We start from the raw sequence: 16,941 nt of genomic DNA, 5'->3' as shown, positions 1-16,941 counted from the left end.
GGGTAAAGGTGAAGATCAAAATGTCGAAATCAGTAGACATGGTTGTCTTCATGTTCATTCTCTATATACTTTCTATAGGTAAGCGCGACTTAACTGCAACCATCCAAGCGCGGAGAATCATTTTCCTATCCCAATATCTCATCCTAACTGAGCTCTCAAATCCTGCAGTGACCTAATCTGGCCACCATCCGCGCCAAAATTCCCAGCATCCAACCATTTCTCTAGGGCAGCCTTGAGCGAAGCATCCCACTCATCTTTTAAGATAGAAAACCAAGCCGTATCCCTATTTCTCCCTTTAACAATCATATGCTGCCGGAAGACCCCTTCAAATGAGAATCCCAAGCGCAAAGCCGCACGTCGTGAAGGCTCATTTAGCGAATTGCATTTCCACTCCAATCTCCTATACCCAAGGTTATGGAAAGCATGCTGGGCCAGGAGATAGATCGCCTCTGTCGCGCCAGTCGTGCGCTGGAGCGCACCCGAGTACAGTACATTCCCGATTTCAATGCCCAGGTGATCGGGGGTCATGCGCATAAAAGAGAGATAGCCGATTGCTTTCCCGAAAGTAGGAAGAGAGTTACGCTTGTCGATGACTGCGTAGAATAATGGATCTGTTGAAGTGGATTTCGAAGAAATGTTGGCTTTGAAGGCTTCGGCATCTGGGTACGGCCCGTCGGGCAAGTAGTCCCAGAGGGCTTCTTTTGATGGTTCAAGTCCACCCGTGAGGGTGAAGAGGTCGTCGGCATGCTTTGGGGAGAGTTTCTCGAGAAGAATTGTTCGCCCAGGGATTGTTTGGCTCGTTGGTAGTAGAGCTGGAGTGAAGGGGACTAGTGGGCCTTGTGGGTGTAGTGATGCCATGTTTGGGATTTTAGTCTTTGAGTTACTGGGTAGGCATCGAGAGCGATTCGAGGTATATATGGTATTTCTTGATATTTAATTCCCTAAATGCTCTCTCTCACCCACCTGGGCAAGGACTATGTGTGAGTCACGCTAGAGTGATTGGTTGTGAACCCCGAGATCCCGTGACAGTAGGGTTTCGGTAGAACGTGATAGGTTGGTTGTCCGAACTATAAAAAAGATAATAGAGATTATTTGAGAGTAATATGAGCAGAACAAAGTAAACATTGGCTCATAATGGGGTCAACTTCGCAAGAAAACTTGCAATTAGTTGCGTTCCTATGGACTACATCTCTTTTTATCAAAATAAACCAGTTTTGCCCCTCTTTGTGTATAGCAAATACCACAAAAAGATCAGCTGAAATGCACCAAAACACATGACTATCCCGCTAAACAATTGAATACCCAGGTAGTTCAAATCCGCACTACCACCGGAGCCAATTGTAGCGAGCGCGCCTGCTATTGGTGGGCCCACAAGAGTCGCAAAGCTACTCAGGCTCTGCGCCATTCCAAGCCAAGTTCCCAGGCTCTTGGGGTCGGGACACACGTGAGTGAAAACGCTCGGTGGAAGAGGAATCAAAGCCCCGGAGATACCACCTGTAGATTTGGGTCAGAATAGAGCACCGCAGACAAAGGAACCTCACTTACCATAGAAGGCCGCAAAAAGAATAAATCGCACCAGATTGTCTGCACTAATCCAGCAAATACACAGAACACCTGACAGTACACCGCAAATGATCCAAGAAATCATCGACCCATAATAGTGAGCGAATAAAGTCAAGACAACACGGCCAATAACCGAAGAGGCCTGGGAAATCATCAGGACATTAGAGGCCATTGAGCGCGACGTGCCCAGTTTCGTCTCCGCGTAGGTTGGGATGTAATAGAAAGGGGTGATATAACCGAGGTATAGGAAGAAATTCCCAATAGCAAAGCTCCAAAAAGGCAAATCCTTGAAAGCGCGCAAATCGATCAAGCTCCTGCGCTGGGTGGCTTTAACCTTCACTGCATGTCTCTCCGGCCACAAAAGCATGATAGCAGCCGCGATGAACAGCGCCAACATCAGGAACGCCATGAGACGAACAGTCCAGGAGAACCCCACCGTCGGTATAAGCTGGTTGAACATGATAGTGTAGATGATGCCCCCGACAGGCGCACCGCTACTCGCCACACCTAACGCAACAGCCCTTCTTGTTGTGAAAGAACGGCTGACCAATGCAATAGCGGGGACATAAAGCAATCCGAATCCGAAGCCCACGCAGACTCCCTGGCTCAGGAATATGGCATAGTACGCATGTGCAAGACTGAGCATCATTATACCAATTACACCTAGGATACTTCCGACGATAATCATGGTCTTGTTGTAGCCGAGGTCGAAAAGCGGGCCAGATAGTAGCCCGCCGACAATAAGGAGCCAAGACTGGATTGTTCCAATCCAGGCGATGTCCGATGATGTCGCGGATGGGATGTAGATGAGTGCATAGTAACTTTGAAATGACCCAAATGCGAGATTTAGACCCCTGAAAGGACGTTAGTTTGTTATTCGATTTTGACTCGAAAGGTAGTTGACATACCAGACATTGAAGAATATAAAGAAAGCACCGATAACTTGGAGACAGCCGTGCACTTTACTTTTTACAGCAAAGTTAGGGGGTATTTCGGACGACTCTTCATCTTCTCGGATATGTGCTAGATCTGTGGCCTCAGTATCAACAGGTGCCGTTTTGCCTTTCTCTGAGAACATGTTTAGCGACCTCGAATAAGTTCAAGAAATATTATCAAGACTGTAGCCAGAATCCAAAGAAATTAACAAAAACTCGAGACCCCTCCAAGTCATTAGTCAGTCGATATATTAGCACTGTTCGCACTGCCGTGTTTACCGGCGATGCGGGGTGAGTGTCTTTAGAGTAACAAGCCACCAGCTATTTTGAAGCGTCACTATTGTAGTTAATCCCAGATAATATCTGTGCTTCATGCTGATAAATGGATCAGTACAGAATTATAATATTTATCGAAATTGAGTTGTGCCATTGGTGAAATTGTGCTAGATAGTAGTGGAAAGGAGCGATAGTTTACCTCGGCTAGGATTTACCAACCGGTACTCTAGTTATAACATCGTGAGCAGCAATATCCTAGGGATATATTTGAAGAACAATCAGAATGTTCAGCACGCTATAGCAACCATTAGAACTAGCACTCTGCTGGGAATAGTATCGTGGACAACGGAACCATTTCCGAAGAAGTGGACTTATCGATTGAACCAATTCGAAACGTCTACTCCGTACAAACAATAGAGCCTACAAGTTCCCAGGATATTCAAAGTCACATATGTATGGGTCTGAATGAAGCATTGCCTATCATGTCAAATTTCAAATCATCTACTAAAACTTCAATTCCTAGTTCGGCATCCCTGTCTGTTTCTCTCTGCCTCTTCTCTGATCCTGGGGTCTCTCTGCGTGTTCTGCTAGAAGAATTTAGGGCGATAATTGATGGGATTGCTTCTGCGAGCTCAGCGCAGCATTTGGTTTACCCTGTTTTTCCAGAGATGGAGAAGATGATGTTTCCGGCGGAGTTGGGGCCGCGGGATACGCGTATTCATGAGATTGAGGGGAGTCAGCTTAATGGAAAATGAGATTGTATATATAGAAGATGGGGACCTAATGGTAGGGATCTGTGCAGTGATTTTTTGATTGATGAGTTATACGAAGTTTGTACATATGGATTCTGATATTGGAATGGAGAGTTGCCTGCGAGTGTCGATGCCTACCAGAATAGGCCTAGGATAAAAACCTTGAAAAGGTTATGGGTATCAAATGAAGTGCAGTCATTTTTTGAATCATTATCAAATGGATTAATTCCAACCATCCGAAACAGAGCGCGTAAGTACATCCATCAATACACATGTCCAGGTATCTGGAAAGAGAGAGCAGCGAGCATAAAAAGCAAAAAAGAGCACTATCGTGACAATATTTCCATCATAAAAGTAAAAAGTCAAGAAGATTCAACACTGATATCTCAAAAGAAAGCCCAAACCCAAGAACTCCACGAGAGCCAGGAAAGGCAAGATAGAAGGCCAATCCCAAACAAAGAAAAAGAAAAAGAAACCAATCTGATAGAAAGCGCAAGAAAAAACCATCGTGATCATCTACTTGCGCCAGAACATAGCTTTTCCGATGGTCCTGCCAGCACTCCAGCGAGCCTCGGCAAGTTTATCCTTGAAGGATGCACCGCCGCCATAGCGCACAGGACGGGAGGACGCCGCTCCAGATTCAGAGGAAGCAGCCGCACTTGAACCACCGAAAGCGCTGGGGGCAAAGTTTGTCATGTTACCCGCATCGAACTTCGTCTTTCCTTCAACGATTTTCTGAACGACGTTCAAGATGGCATAGGTAGTGGAACCAATAGCACGAATAGCAGCGAGGACGGCGACAGACCATAAGATGATAGCGAGGTAGATGTTCGTACCACCTGCGTCAACACCGTAGACTTCAGACACAGCCATGCCGAGGACTACGTTCGCGACCATCCAGATGGATACCATGTAAGTACGGACTGCACGGTAGTAGTCCTCCTGCAGCTGAGAGTCTGATGGCGGGGGCTCTGGGACCTCAAGGCGATCGCGGAGGTTGCGGAGGGCCGCGTCGTAGCCGGAGTCAATATCGAGTTGTTCGGAGGGCATTTCGATGACAACAGTTGAGCCGTTGATGGTCTTCGCTGCTCCGAGATCAGTGTTGATCACGTTGTCACCTTTGGTACCCCAGGTTACGTCGTGGGTGTTGCAGAAGGCGTAAACTTGGAGGATGCAGATGTAGCTGGGCATGAGGAGGAAGTATTGAATGGAAGAGGTAAACATGTGCCACGGATCCAGGTAGAGGAACGAGGTGTAGAAGTAGAGGCCGACAGTTGACAACATGGAAATTACGATGTTCATCATTAAGCCGTCCCCGACTTCCATATCATCGCTTCCGATACCAGCACGTGCGAGTAACTCTTTGACCACTAAGAAGAGGGCACAGAAAACAGTGTAGAACATGATAATGGCGTACACAATGATGCCAGAGAGATAGAGATTTTTGGCACTAAAAAGATTGTCAGTCAAGTCGCGATGTATGATGAAGTATTATGGACTCACCCTTGCGGTCGATTACCCAACGAGATTATAAACTGCAAACACATAACCAGAATACAAGCATAGCGCAAAACAATGAAGATGTATTTGCCCATGTTGTGACCGAACGGATCAAGCTTTTCATCGGTCAAAGAGCCAGCAATGAAGTAGAAAGCGAGGTAGAAGTTGGCCTGGAGAAAGTTAGTGAACGTCCCAAAAGGAAAAGAAAAGATAAACTCACAAGACCAAAGTAAGTAAAGAGCAGGTTAAGGAATTGATAAAAGAACTCGATATGAAGCAAGATCTTCCGGGGAAGAGTGTGATCTGTCTTCCAGATCTGCTTGGCATTGAAAATCGAGTAGACAGCGGCGAAGAAAGCACCGTTCAGCCATCTTCGGCGCTGAGAGATGAACTCAGGGACCGAGTCCGGCACATCAGTTTCTCCAACAGCGTTCTTAACAAACTTCAACACCCATCTCTCTTCCCGCTTGGCAACCAACTCCCAGCAAAGAATACGATCTTCAGCCAGGTACATGTTGGCGGTGAAAACATCTGCATCCTGACCGTGGAGTGTTTCACCCTTGAAATATTGGTTGAGGGGGCCATGGCCATCTGCGTCGTTTTGCAGGGCAAAGAACCGATAAGCACTAAGCGCACCAGGCAAGACAGTAATGTAACCGAAGACCGATTCGAGAGGCTTGTCGAGGATGTTGGACATCTTGTATTCGAAGTTCTGACTTGCCACGAGGGGGTTGAGTAGACCGAGCATGTTTTTACCCTTGGCAGCCTTGATCTCACCAGCAGCGCCGGCAACATTGGAGTCCTGGTCGAATGCCTTCCACAAGTGGTAGAGAGCCATTGGCTCCGGTCTAGTTCCAACATCGAGCAAAATACAAATGTTGGGTTGAAGGGCACGACCGAAAGCATTGAAGAACCATCGGTGGGAGTTCAGCTTCTTCTTGTTGTGCTCCTTCAAACAGAAAATAACCTGGCACGGCACAATTCCCTTCTCAGCACCCTTGAACTTGAGATCGTCGTCAAGCGAGACCTGGGTGGTGTACTCGTACACGTGTGCCTGAACTTCCTTTTGGTTCACAATATTCTTCGCAATACCCTCCTGGTAAACACCGAGGGCGGCCAATGCATTCAGCGTACGTGGGTGGACTTTCTTACGTCCATCAGCGACAATGCAAACAACAATCTTCTTCCATCCATCACGGCCCCAAGTACGCGACTTGGTGCGCGAGCAAAAGTGGCTGATATTCCGCATAACACCGTGCATGGTACGGGTGAAACCAATCTCATCTTCGTTGTACATGGTGATACAAATAAACAGCTCTGTCTCGCGAGTTGTACTGCCAATCTGCTGGCGAAGCTTATATCCGCGTTCGCCATAATCGTCCGGATCGGATGTGACAGCGGTATATCGCATGTGTGTGAACTCCCGCTCGTCGCGGCGAGGCAGGAAGCTGTGAAGAATGGTCGGAATTTTGCACTCCAAAATAAGCTCACCGTTGACCAGCTGAACTTCCTTTTGGCGACCTGCTTGGATCGGACACCACGACGGCCCTGCTTGTCGGGTGCTGGGCCGTAATGGAGGTTGGGATCCAGGACATGCGATTCATCTTCATCATCATCGAGGTCGACCTTTGACATGGCATCTTTCTCGTCTCCCAACATCGTCGATTCGCTCATGAATGATCGGACGCTACCACGTGAAGTGTGGTGGATTGTGCGGCCATCACCGCCGAATGGATCTTCACTATGAGCATCTCCAATATCGATGCTTGTATCCACTGTTGATTTGGGCCCGGAGAACAATGGCGCTGGAGGCAAAGGTCGACGGGGACTACCCCCATATCTTGAGCTGGGTGTACCGGGCCTCGGGCTACCGTTTATATCAGCGCGTTCATATCCAACACTTGACACGGACGGCGGGCGGATGTGGGATGGGCTCCATGGGCGAATTGGCGATCCTGTGCGTGGCGGAATAGATGGGTAAACAGAAGTGTCTGCGAGGCTTGCTGTGGGAGGCGGGATACTGGGTCCACTAGCCAAGCTAGATGGTGGACGCGAAGGGGAAGAAACACTGGGCATCTCGTAGTAATGATCATAGCTTCGATCTTGTCCGGTCCTAGAATCGCGCCCTCTGATGTTAGATCTTGGTCTTGGAAGACGTTCCATTTTGCCTCGAAGCTGGCAGGAAGAGGGCCAATGTGGAGGTGAAGGCGGAGTGGGATGGAAGGGTAAACAATATACTGGAGTGTCAAGTATACAATGTTTACGGGGAGGATGATCGACCAAACAGCATGGAAGGAGTTGGCTCGAGCCCAGCAGCAATGCCATTGACCGGCAATTGCCGAAGGCGCAATTTTCCCCCAGCCTCTCCTTCAGGCCAATGAAGGAGTTGGATTTGGTGGTGCACGTGGCTCCGTCGCGAGGGAGACCACTGGAATGTGAAAACGGAGAGGGTGGAGAGGGAATTGGGCAGCACATACGGAGTGTGTTCATAATCTGGGTCATAATGAGAAGGCGAAGGAGCCCTATGACTACTGGCTAAATCATCGGCGCCGTCACCGCTAGGCAACAAGCGCATAGTTGCTCCATTGAGACGTGAGGCATTGGTTGGCGACTCAGGATCGGACAGATAGGAACCCGCGTCGTGGTTGAGGTATGCGGGCGGCGCGTCGCCGTAATTGGATGGCGGATGGTTCATGATAGAACGTGGAATGTGGTGCCTTTCTTTCAACTCACGACCTCATAGTATGGCACCTGAGGTGAGTATTGACGAGACAACGACGAGTCTCAGTCCCCGTCTCTCGAAGACAAGACAGAGATGGCGTGGATCTCTCTGATTCGACAGACGAATAGTTGAGGTTTGAGGAATGGAGGAATGTGAATACAATATCACTATTAAAGTTCGACACACAAGCAAGATGAGGAGGAGAAAGACCAGTTGATAAAAGAGCAAAGAGGATCAACTGGGCAAACAAGTCCAGCCCGTTCATATCCGTCGCTGTGCATCAACAAGGTGGAGGTGCAGGTGGTTGTCAGGGCAACGGCGGACTTCTTGTCCAAATCAGCACGGGGGAAAGGCCTGGAGAAACAATATTCAAATCAATTATTACATGTAAAATAGAACGGCGCATAATTTTCAGATATTCAATTTTATCCTTTTCCATTTCCGATGTCAAATTGGTCAACATGGTATCTTCAATACATCTTCAATATCCCCAGTCCCGAGTGGGTCGATGCATTTTCACATTAAAGCGCCACTTGAACAAGAATACATTATTCCAGGTATCACAAAAGAGTGCGTAATTCTGCCAAAACAAGATTAACATCACAGATCCCCCCAAAACTCCATACTTTCATCCTCGTTCTCGTTCCTGGGCCTTTGACCAGTATCCCCCAGCGACCGGCTGGTAAGCCTAGGCTTATCATGGCAGTGGGTCCTTCATTATGACATGACGACATGCTCACACCCCTTCGTTGAGCAGCGGCTCTCTCTCCCGGTCCGCCGACTCCGGGTGGGCAACGCGACGGAAGAGGCTGTCACGGCCAGTGTACTTGGTCGTGGAGATGTAAAGAGAGACGGCCAAGAACATGCCAAATACAACAAAGGCAAAGATCCACTGCAGGGCAATGATCTTGATAGCGATTTGTCTGAGGGCGAGTGCTAGAGTTGTGTATATCAGCAAAGTACTCGAAAAGGTGATAAAAAAAAGGGCAGGACTTACACAGGGTCAACCAACTCAAACAATATCCAAGGATATAATCCTCCCAAAGGACGATATCAAACAATCCAATCGCAAGAATAACCCAGATAAAGATATTAGCAACAATACGGCCAGGCAGGTTATGGCTGTGGACAGCGACCGCGCCGTTCCAGAACAGCGCCGTCAGTGTCCAGGCATAAGGACCGGCGACGGCGGGCAGGTGCACGAAAGCCGGCAGGCCGCGGTGGCGCCAGTAGGTGACTGCCTGGTTGATAAAGTGGGCGATGAGGATGATCTCCGCGCCCCAGAAGTGGTTGCGGGTCCAAAGGAGGATCCAAGCGGCGAGGAAAAGGTTGTTTAGAATGAAATGCGTGGCTACGTTGGCAGCTGCCGTGACGAGAACATTGTTCTTGGAAAAGAGGTGCCAGACATAGCTGAGCTGAGACAGGAGGAGGAAGATCCTGCATTGGGGGGTTAGTTCGTGGATATCGCAAAGCATACTAACGTCCAATATAGACATAGCCGAACTAACCAGAAAACACCAGTCACAGTAGTGTTCTGGCTGAATGGAGTATTATGCTTATTAGCCTGCTTCCATATTTTCTTGCCCTTCTTGATATCGTCGGGCGAGTGGACGGAGTGGTAGATGCCAACCACCACAACCAGAGCCCAGGTGAGGGGTACAAGGACCCGGTATGTATTCAGCGAGTTGGCACTGTGAGTTTCGCGTCTAGCGAAAGGGTTGAAGGATGATGCCATGATGGATTTATTCCCCAAGCTGATGAAGCTGAGTATAATTGAAACAAAAAGGAGAAAATCTATATTGTAGAAGAGGGGATCTTATAATTAAAAATTAACAAGGGATTCCCCGCATAAGGTCATCAGACCACTATGCAATGGAAATCAGACCATTTCAGGAAGAACAGGGAAGTGGAAATAATGGCGATGAGGTCAATTCCACGATGATGACATCAACGCTTTCACCTGTGGACGTTACTTCCACCTACATTACTACAAATGTACTTGATACCCTCGAAATATGAAGGAATGATCGTGAATACTGATGATATTTTATTCACATCTTTCAGTTTAACCAGAAATACTTGTGTCTCTCGTGAAACAGGGGCTGAGCGCCATCACAGTGTAGCCCAGTGAGAACGGACTATAACCTGGCGCAACTTCTGCCAAGGGTGGATCATCGTGCACAGTCCTATTCGATACGAAGATCAACCTAGAATCGATGTATATGGAAACGCACAAGGTACCTAAGTAGCAGTGGGCAAGCTATGAACTCAAAAAGTTCTCGATGCTGAGCGTAGGACCTTGGCGGAAATCAAAATAGGACCTGCAATTGAGCCTAAAAATAACAAAATTATGTCTGAAACATAACACTTACGTAGGAAACGTATGCCATTTTCATTTTGAGAAGAAAATGCGGGGAAAGGCGTACTTACGACTCATGTAGAAATAGGAGTCTACGTTACATGTAAGGAATACACACTATTATTAACATTTGAATGTAGTAACGATGCCAATGATGTGATTATCTAGGGTATCAAAACCAGTATGCAAAAGATAAAATGCAAAAGAAAGCCCGCACCATGTATAGAAGGGAAACAATCAAAATCCCCGCGCCTCCCTCACAGCCTCCAAAATCCTCCCATGAACCGAAGCCGGCCCAACAACCATACCATGACACCCAGCCAAAGTCCGACCCTGCGAACAATCCACCGGCTTTCCCTCAAGGTCCGTAACAAGGCAGCCCAATTCCTGCACAATAAGCATGCCACCCGCATGATCCCAAATTTTCGAGCGATATTCCGAACTTAGCGGCACCTTAACGAAAGCATTACACCCTCCCTGCACGGCAATAGCAACATAACGCATTTGCGCCGACCATAAATCAACCGGGTTCGGCCACGGACAGCCAAGATTCGCCGCCACACGGGCATGAGCCTCAAGATCCTGCGTCTTCGCCGCACGAGTATCAATAAAGCGCACGCCGGAGGCTCCAACCTGCGGGACATTTTCGAGCGGGCGCGCCGGCAGCAAAGCGCCCAGACCCATAGGTCTGATGGTAGCGCCCTGCCCGGCAACGGCTGAGATCATCTGGCCGAGACCGTCGCGGTCAACGCGGTGTTCAGCGACGGGCCCCGATTCCAGGAGATTGGGGCAGCCGAGGACGCCGACTTTCTGAACTCCATTTTCGACTAGTGATAGACACACTGCGTACTGTTCACCGCGGATGAAGGTTGCTGTTCCGTCTACGGGGTCTAGAGTCCAGGTCCTGCTGGTGGGGGTGCAGGCGCCTTTTGCACCGAGGTCGATTAGGTCGAGGAGTTCGGAGGTGGTACGTGGGGTGTGGAGCAGGGCTTCGCTTTCTGGGTCATCGAGGTGAATGCCGGTTGCTAAGTCCCAGGTTCTCGCGAGGAGGTCTGGGTTTGTGCGGAGGGCTGTGGCGTCTTCTTCGCCGACGATGTCGTCGTCTGGGAAGACGTTGTGAATGGCTGCAATTATTGAGGCTTGGGCGGCGAAGTCCGCAATTGTTACGGGTGAGGAGTCACTCTTGTCAAGGGCGCCTTTGTCAACAGCAGAGAGGATCTCTTTCGTTAAGATGGCTGCTCGTTGTACGGCTAGGCTGGCGAGTTGAAGCTCTTTGGCGTATGGGGTTGAAGAGGTCATGGCGGTTCAAGGGATTGTTTATGTGGAGGGTTTGGGATAATTGATCCCAGGGGGATTTACCTCGACCGGATGTAGAAATGACAATTGGGAACTGAGTACTCCGTATGAAAACGGTGTTATTTTTTGGACATCACGTGCGAAACATCGGTGAGTATACCTACGTCATATCTAAGATCTAGCCCTAAGGTGTATGAAAGTGTATGGATAAAGCTTCCTCAATATAATTTCCTCGACTCTCAGTATGCTATATCAGCTTTGAATCTACCACATAGGACTTCATTTGGGAAAAATCTATATCAAAGTCATAAGTACATTCCCATAGACTCTTTATAGCTTAGCCTTGCCTTCCTCCCGACCTTCAAGGTTAGGGTGGGGGGATCGAACAGGTCGAGTAACGGCGTAGAAGGCAAACCCTTGAGACTTGGTCGAGAACTAGAGGAGAAATTAGAACTATTTCAATATATCGTGTACGAAATGTGAGATGGTCATGACAAACCTTAACTTTAGATCCAACATGGAAGAAAGCAAAGTCTCCCGGGACTAGGTGGTGGGTGATCCCGGTGGCCTCATCCTATTTAAATCCGTGTTAATAAGAACAAAAGATCGAAGAAACAACTTTCGATACAAAATGGGACATACCAAAACATCGATCTGACCATTGAGGACATATTTTGTCTCCTCAAAATTGTAGCTCGCGGGTCTTTCAGGTCCAGCCTCGATCTTATAGAATCCCGAAGTGATGTGTGCAGGGGACTCAGTCTCGGTGCGGATAGAGTGGAAGTCGGCAGTAGTTGCGTTCTCGCCTTGAGGGAGGGGGATGAACTCGTGGCCGGCGCCTTTAATGACGGTAAGAGGAACGATATTGCTGGACACTTTCCATAGCGAACTTTCGTATTAGTGGCTTTGAACTAATCTTTCTGGAATTTGTGAGTAACTCACTGTTGCTATACTTGATAAATAAAGATGGAATTGGGACGTATTCGACGAGGTGTCTAACTAATATACACACTCATTGTACTACGGTATACCTCGGGCGCATCCCCGGGACATGGCAAAGATCCTGCATCCTTTATCCCGATGAGGAGAAAGTTCCCAGTGTTGCTCCGCCCTCATGAGGGGAACACGGGCGCATCGCCCGGTGGAGCAATGTCGGATGAAGAGCCGTACCCACTATGACATTCTCGCAATTGACGAATCGCATGCTTTTCCTTTGTGAGGAGGCTAAAGAAAGGGAAAGAAACTAAATAGGGAAAAAGAGAAGCCGGACTGTACAAGTTCTGGTGGGTGCCCTTTTTTTGACTACTATCCTATCTACATGCCTCTGATCAAAGAGCTTGAGTGCTTGGCTTCAGTCTACTATAAGCTGTATGACCATCTTGTAACTGAGCTACCGACATAAATAGTGATCTTAGACTACCAGGATAGAGAGTTCACGAGTCATAATCACTCAATTGAGGGTATGTAGGGTATAAGTCCCCAAGACCGAAAAAAAATATAACTAGCATCGGGTTGAACCTCAATGTATTACGAGGGAACCCAGCTTGGAGGTATATCACATGAAACGCCGAAACATCATATAAACCAGCAAAACAAAATCAGAAGGGAGCAAAAGCCAGCTCGTAAGCAAAAGCCAAGCTCATCTTCGCATGCTGCAGCATATGATCGAAGCTCAGATACTCAATCTTGTCCTCGGTAGTGTGGATCCTCTTGTCAGAGTTCTCAAACTGAGACTCGATCACAAATGCCGAGGGGTATCCGTACCGACTAGCAGAAGCATGATCAGAGCATGCATAGCCACACTTTGTCTCGACATAAGGCACATCGCAGTAGGTAGTGATAACCTCCTTAATGAACGCAGTAAGTCCCTGATCGACGTAGTCGATAATAACACCGACAGACTCCTTCTCGCCAGCGTCCAGAGTACCCTGAACATATCCAGTCATATCCTGCTGGAGCATAGCCTTGACATTCCGCTGGTTCTTCTTATAATTCGCGTACACAGCCTGCGATCCAAGCAAACCACCTTCCTCGGCAGAGTACCAGTGGAACTCGATGGTGTTGCGGGCCTGTCCGTGGGCGATAGTCTCCGACCGCAGCAGGGCGCGAAGAGCTTCGAGGATAGTAACCGTTCCACTTCCGTCATCGTCCGCGCCAGGAGCAGCCAGGATCGAGGGCAGGAACAGGTTGATGCTATCCTGGTGGGAACCAAGGATGACGGTATTGTCTGTCTGGCCGGGAATGCGGGCGATGATACTGAACTGACCCCAGGGGTGGGCAAAGCGCTCGACAGTTGCGCCATGATCACTGGCACCAGACTCGTGCACTGCGGCTGTCACTTGGTCGAATAGCCAGGTCGCTGACTCAATTCCCGTTTGCGACTTGTAGTAGCGCGTGTAGAAGGATGTGAAGTGTTCCAGGTTGCTTCTCATGTTACTCTTGTCGAGGGTTTCGGTCAAAGGCAGAATCTCGTGAGCGTGCTCCATAGCCCCGGGGTAGTGCACGACACGTGTGGTGTGGAGGGTTCCGTAGGAGCCTGATTGGTATTCGTCGGTGACATCAATGAAATTCACTCCGTCCTAGGAGGGGGTTAGTACGACGTCTGATTGAATTTGGGGTCAGAGGTCAGAAATTACCAGTTTGAGTGACCATTTTTCTTCTTCGGTTACCCATCGGGTCCGGTATGGGGCCAGTTCGATTAGAGACTTGTGCTGAGGGTTTTGAACAATTGAAGGCGCTAGAGGTTGTTGCTCTGGGTTGACTATGATCATGGCAGTTGCCGTTGCGCTTAGCGCAAGAGTGAGGAACTTCATGATGAGAAATATTCAGGTAAGAATAAGAAGAATAAGCAGAATAAGGGTCTAGAGACAGGGTAGGTTTCTTTTAAAAGCTCTGGGAAGTGCAAGGTATTGGGCACGCGCCCTGCGCCAAGCCATTTTTGGACCCCGCGCGCTAAAACACCGAGGCTCTGTATCATATTATTCTTAGAACGGGCCGGTATATCCGATCATTTTGAAATCTCTGCACATGGATACATATATGTACGGAATATATCAGATTTTATTTAAGATGCGGTCTGTTCAATACACTGAAATCCAAGGCACACCCAAAGCACCACAAAGACATAGGCAGGGCTCGAGTCTGGGGATTGTAGGTGGAGAATGTGAAAAGAAAACTCCACTATGACTGCGCCATGACTCACAGCCTTGCGGAGATAAGGCTCATATACGAAGAAGATTAATATAAGGGTTGTGTGCCTATGTTGTACGGATTTCTAGCTAGTATACATAAGTACGGAGTATATGGATTGTACAGCCTCGATATTTGCTCCACCTTCTGGCCCCAGGGACAGTTTCTCAACTTTCCAATCACTCTTCCCAAATAGGAAACTAGGGCTAGGGCCAATAAGTACCCACTTCCCGCCAATCAGCGTGCAGCGAGTTGTCCCGTGCAGACAACCTTGCGTATCATCTCTCGGTCCTTATCTTGCCCATTTCTATCCTATCCTTATCCCTCTTCCTCCCTAGGACTGTTGCCCTAATTAGATCGCGTTGCATACATTATGGCTATCCATCCACGCCTGCGCCCAGAAGGTTCGCAAGGGCACCTGTCGCCGCAACAAGCCCTAGCCATCTCTGCATGGACAGAGCAACATGCAGCAGCTTCCCTGCAGGATATGACCCTATCGGATTCAGCCCCTGCAGAGAGGACGCCGTCCACACCAACGCCGACGCGCTCTGGTCTGCGTGGAGCCACCGTTTCGCTGTCGATCCCTCTCGACGAAGAAGCGATCCCATCCCAAAGAGTCAAGGTCGAGTCTCGGCCCCCGACAGTCAACTTCCGGCGTCGGGAGCCTCTGCGTCGAGATGGTCTCAAGACCCGGGAAGCTCTGCTCAAGGGCAAAGACGGCAGTCGTCGGAGACAGCGCTGGGAGAACGGTACGTTGTATACGCACTAGATAGGTCGCGGTGAATGCCGACTTGTACCTTCTTGGCTTTGGCGCAGGTTTGGCAGGCAAATGCTGACCAGGCACCAAGATCGTCTGTTGCACAACCCCTGGGCGGAACCGCCGTCTTCAAAGGACTGGGATGTCCAGCCTACTTATCCGCGGCATGACCCGATGCCTTATTATCTTGCGCCCCTGTGGGACGTTCACTATTCCCGTGTGGCGGATCATCAGTCGGCTGTGAAGGCTGCTGAGAGAGCTAATGAGAAGCATCACATTCCGAAGGAACTGAGGTTAAAGCTGAAGCATGCGCGTGCTGCCCATGGCATGCTGCGAGATTTGGAAGATGAGGTCCGTACGTTTATCCAGAAGTGGAATGAGAGGGAGCTTCTGCTTGAGAAGGAGGGGTTGCGGGATGCCCCCGACAACTCGGCTAGTGACGATTCGGAAGATGAGATCGTCTTTGTCGGTCGTAATGGACAGATGCACGACTCCCCGGAACGAAAGGAGAGACTCCGCTTGCTTCGAGAGGAGATCAGCTCTCACAGCGAGCGGGATGGTGAGAAGATGGTGCTTGAGACTTTGTCTGATGATCGTTCTGCTGGATTCGGGTATGTTTTAAGCCATTTCTCCCGTTATAGTAGTGAAATTGACCAGTCTACTGACGCTACTCAGTCGCTGGTTGGTCCACTCCATCGCATCCTACTATGGATTGCACACTTGGTCTGTCACAGTAGAAGACCGGCGAGAGGCCTACGTGGGCTTCCGGCCACCTGTCGCAGGAAGCCGTGCCGGGCTCGTTTCCCAACCAGCTTGCCATTCAGAGGCCTTGATCAAACCCGGTGACGAGCTTCCTCGGCCTCTCTATGCGCAGGTGTAGACTGCTGCATTCTTGTTTCGTTCTCCGTCTTCCAGATTGGACATACGATTTTGTTTCCATCGTGATGTTCACAGATATTGTAATTACCTCGACATGAACCCGGGCGCGGTCCCTCGGCTACGGGCGGTCACGTATAGATTTACATTCGACATACTTTTTCAGTGGAAATTCAGGCCAAGGGATATCTTCTCGTAGATTTTGATGCAGTGTTGATCAATTGCCGGTGCGACCATGGTTATTGGGGACTACGAATTCATCATATCGGTGTTTGTTCAATCAGATCAGAGTGGAAACTTCGAGTAACATCATAGAACCCCCTTCGTTCTTGCGATGTCGATAGGTAAGTCTGTGCGCTAAACTTGGCCGATCCTATGTCGTCATGCCTTGGCCCAAGACATGACCGTTAAGGAAAGTAGACGAATCGTACGATCGGACATATGTTGGCATGAACTCTGTAATTGATCTAGCGCAAACTATCCAGGGACAGGTATTCTTCAGCATGGCATGATAGTTATATATAGTGTTACGTACAATGCCTACTACCTATGTAGGTACCTACCTGGGTGCCTTGGGTACATATAACTAGTTAGGGATACAGTCGGCTACATATATTACAGTCCCCACCACACAATGGATCGGAACGGACCGTGCCCACGGTTTCCAAGATTTTCACGTCTGAGGTATGTACCTATACTCCGTATATATGAAGGGA

General features: G+C 48.9%; 9 protein-coding genes across 9 annotated transcripts; 1 reads left to right on the top strand and 8 right to left on the bottom strand.

Annotated features, from left to right (window-relative positions):
* Positions 1-138: 138 nt before the first annotated feature.
* On the bottom strand, positions 139-858 carry N7489_009328 (GNAT family N-acetyltransferase; the record flags this gene model as incomplete). Its single annotated transcript, XM_056715078.1, has 1 exon — positions 139-858. The coding sequence occupies one exon, from the start codon at positions 856-858 to the stop codon at positions 139-141; it is 720 nt and encodes a 239-aa protein (XP_056562700.1).
* A 340-nt stretch (positions 859-1,198) lies between these two features.
* On the bottom strand, positions 1,199-2,641 carry N7489_009327 (uncharacterized protein; the record flags this gene model as incomplete). Its single annotated transcript, XM_056715077.1, has 3 exons — positions 1,199-1,494; positions 1,546-2,417; positions 2,472-2,641. 3 exons carry the CDS (start codon positions 2,639-2,641, stop codon positions 1,199-1,201), a joined length of 1,338 nt encoding a protein of 445 aa, XP_056562699.1.
* A 1,401-nt stretch (positions 2,642-4,042) lies between these two features.
* Positions 4,043-7,102, bottom strand: N7489_009326 (uncharacterized protein; the record flags this gene model as incomplete). Its single annotated transcript, XM_056715076.1, has 4 exons — positions 4,043-4,976; positions 5,030-5,196; positions 5,247-6,474; positions 6,534-7,102. 4 exons carry the CDS (start codon positions 7,100-7,102, stop codon positions 4,043-4,045), a joined length of 2,898 nt encoding a protein of 965 aa, XP_056562698.1.
* Positions 7,103-7,286: 184 nt separating this feature from the next.
* Positions 7,287-7,721, bottom strand: N7489_009325 (uncharacterized protein; the record flags this gene model as incomplete). Its single annotated transcript, XM_056715075.1, has 1 exon — positions 7,287-7,721. One exon carries the CDS (start codon positions 7,719-7,721, stop codon positions 7,287-7,289), a length of 435 nt encoding a protein of 144 aa, XP_056562697.1.
* A 763-nt stretch (positions 7,722-8,484) lies between these two features.
* N7489_009324 (DUF1774 domain-containing protein) lies at positions 8,485-9,483 on the bottom strand (the record flags this gene model as incomplete). The annotated part of the gene is made up of 3 exons (XM_056715074.1): positions 8,485-8,684; positions 8,746-9,185; positions 9,257-9,483. 3 exons carry the CDS (start codon positions 9,481-9,483, stop codon positions 8,485-8,487), a joined length of 867 nt encoding a protein of 288 aa, XP_056562696.1.
* An 861-nt stretch (positions 9,484-10,344) lies between these two features.
* Positions 10,345-11,406, bottom strand: N7489_009323 (inositol monophosphatase family protein; the record flags this gene model as incomplete). The annotated part of the gene is made up of 1 exon (XM_056715073.1): positions 10,345-11,406. The coding sequence occupies one exon, from the start codon at positions 11,404-11,406 to the stop codon at positions 10,345-10,347; it is 1,062 nt and encodes a 353-aa protein (XP_056562695.1).
* Positions 11,407-11,733: 327 nt separating this feature from the next.
* N7489_009322 (uncharacterized protein) lies at positions 11,734-12,291 on the bottom strand (the record flags this gene model as incomplete). The annotated part of the gene is made up of 3 exons (XM_056715072.1): positions 11,734-11,838; positions 11,903-11,977; positions 12,046-12,291. Coding segments are annotated over 3 exons (426 nt in total), but the record flags the coding sequence as incomplete, so codon positions are not given.
* Positions 12,292-13,001: 710 nt separating this feature from the next.
* On the bottom strand, positions 13,002-14,216 carry lap1 (putative aminopeptidase; the record flags this gene model as incomplete). The annotated part of the gene is made up of 2 exons (XM_056715071.1): positions 13,002-13,982; positions 14,040-14,216. The coding sequence occupies 2 exons, from the start codon at positions 14,214-14,216 to the stop codon at positions 13,002-13,004; spliced, it is 1,158 nt and encodes a 385-aa protein (XP_056562693.1).
* Positions 14,217-14,965: 749 nt separating this feature from the next.
* Positions 14,966-16,229, top strand: N7489_009320 (uncharacterized protein; the record flags this gene model as incomplete). The annotated part of the gene is made up of 3 exons (XM_056715070.1): positions 14,966-15,341; positions 15,366-15,960; positions 16,025-16,229. 3 exons carry the CDS (start codon positions 14,966-14,968, stop codon positions 16,227-16,229), a joined length of 1,176 nt encoding a protein of 391 aa, XP_056562692.1.
* Positions 16,230-16,941: the final 712 nt, after the last annotated feature.

The sequence above is a fragment of the Penicillium chrysogenum genome (assembly GCF_028827035.1).
Source record: "Penicillium chrysogenum strain IBT 35668 chromosome Unknown utg000005l_segment0_segment0, whole genome shotgun sequence".
NCBI classification, from domain to species: Eukaryota; Fungi; Ascomycota; class Eurotiomycetes; order Eurotiales; family Aspergillaceae; genus Penicillium; species Penicillium chrysogenum.
This window is presented reverse-complemented; position numbering and strand designations above follow the sequence as displayed.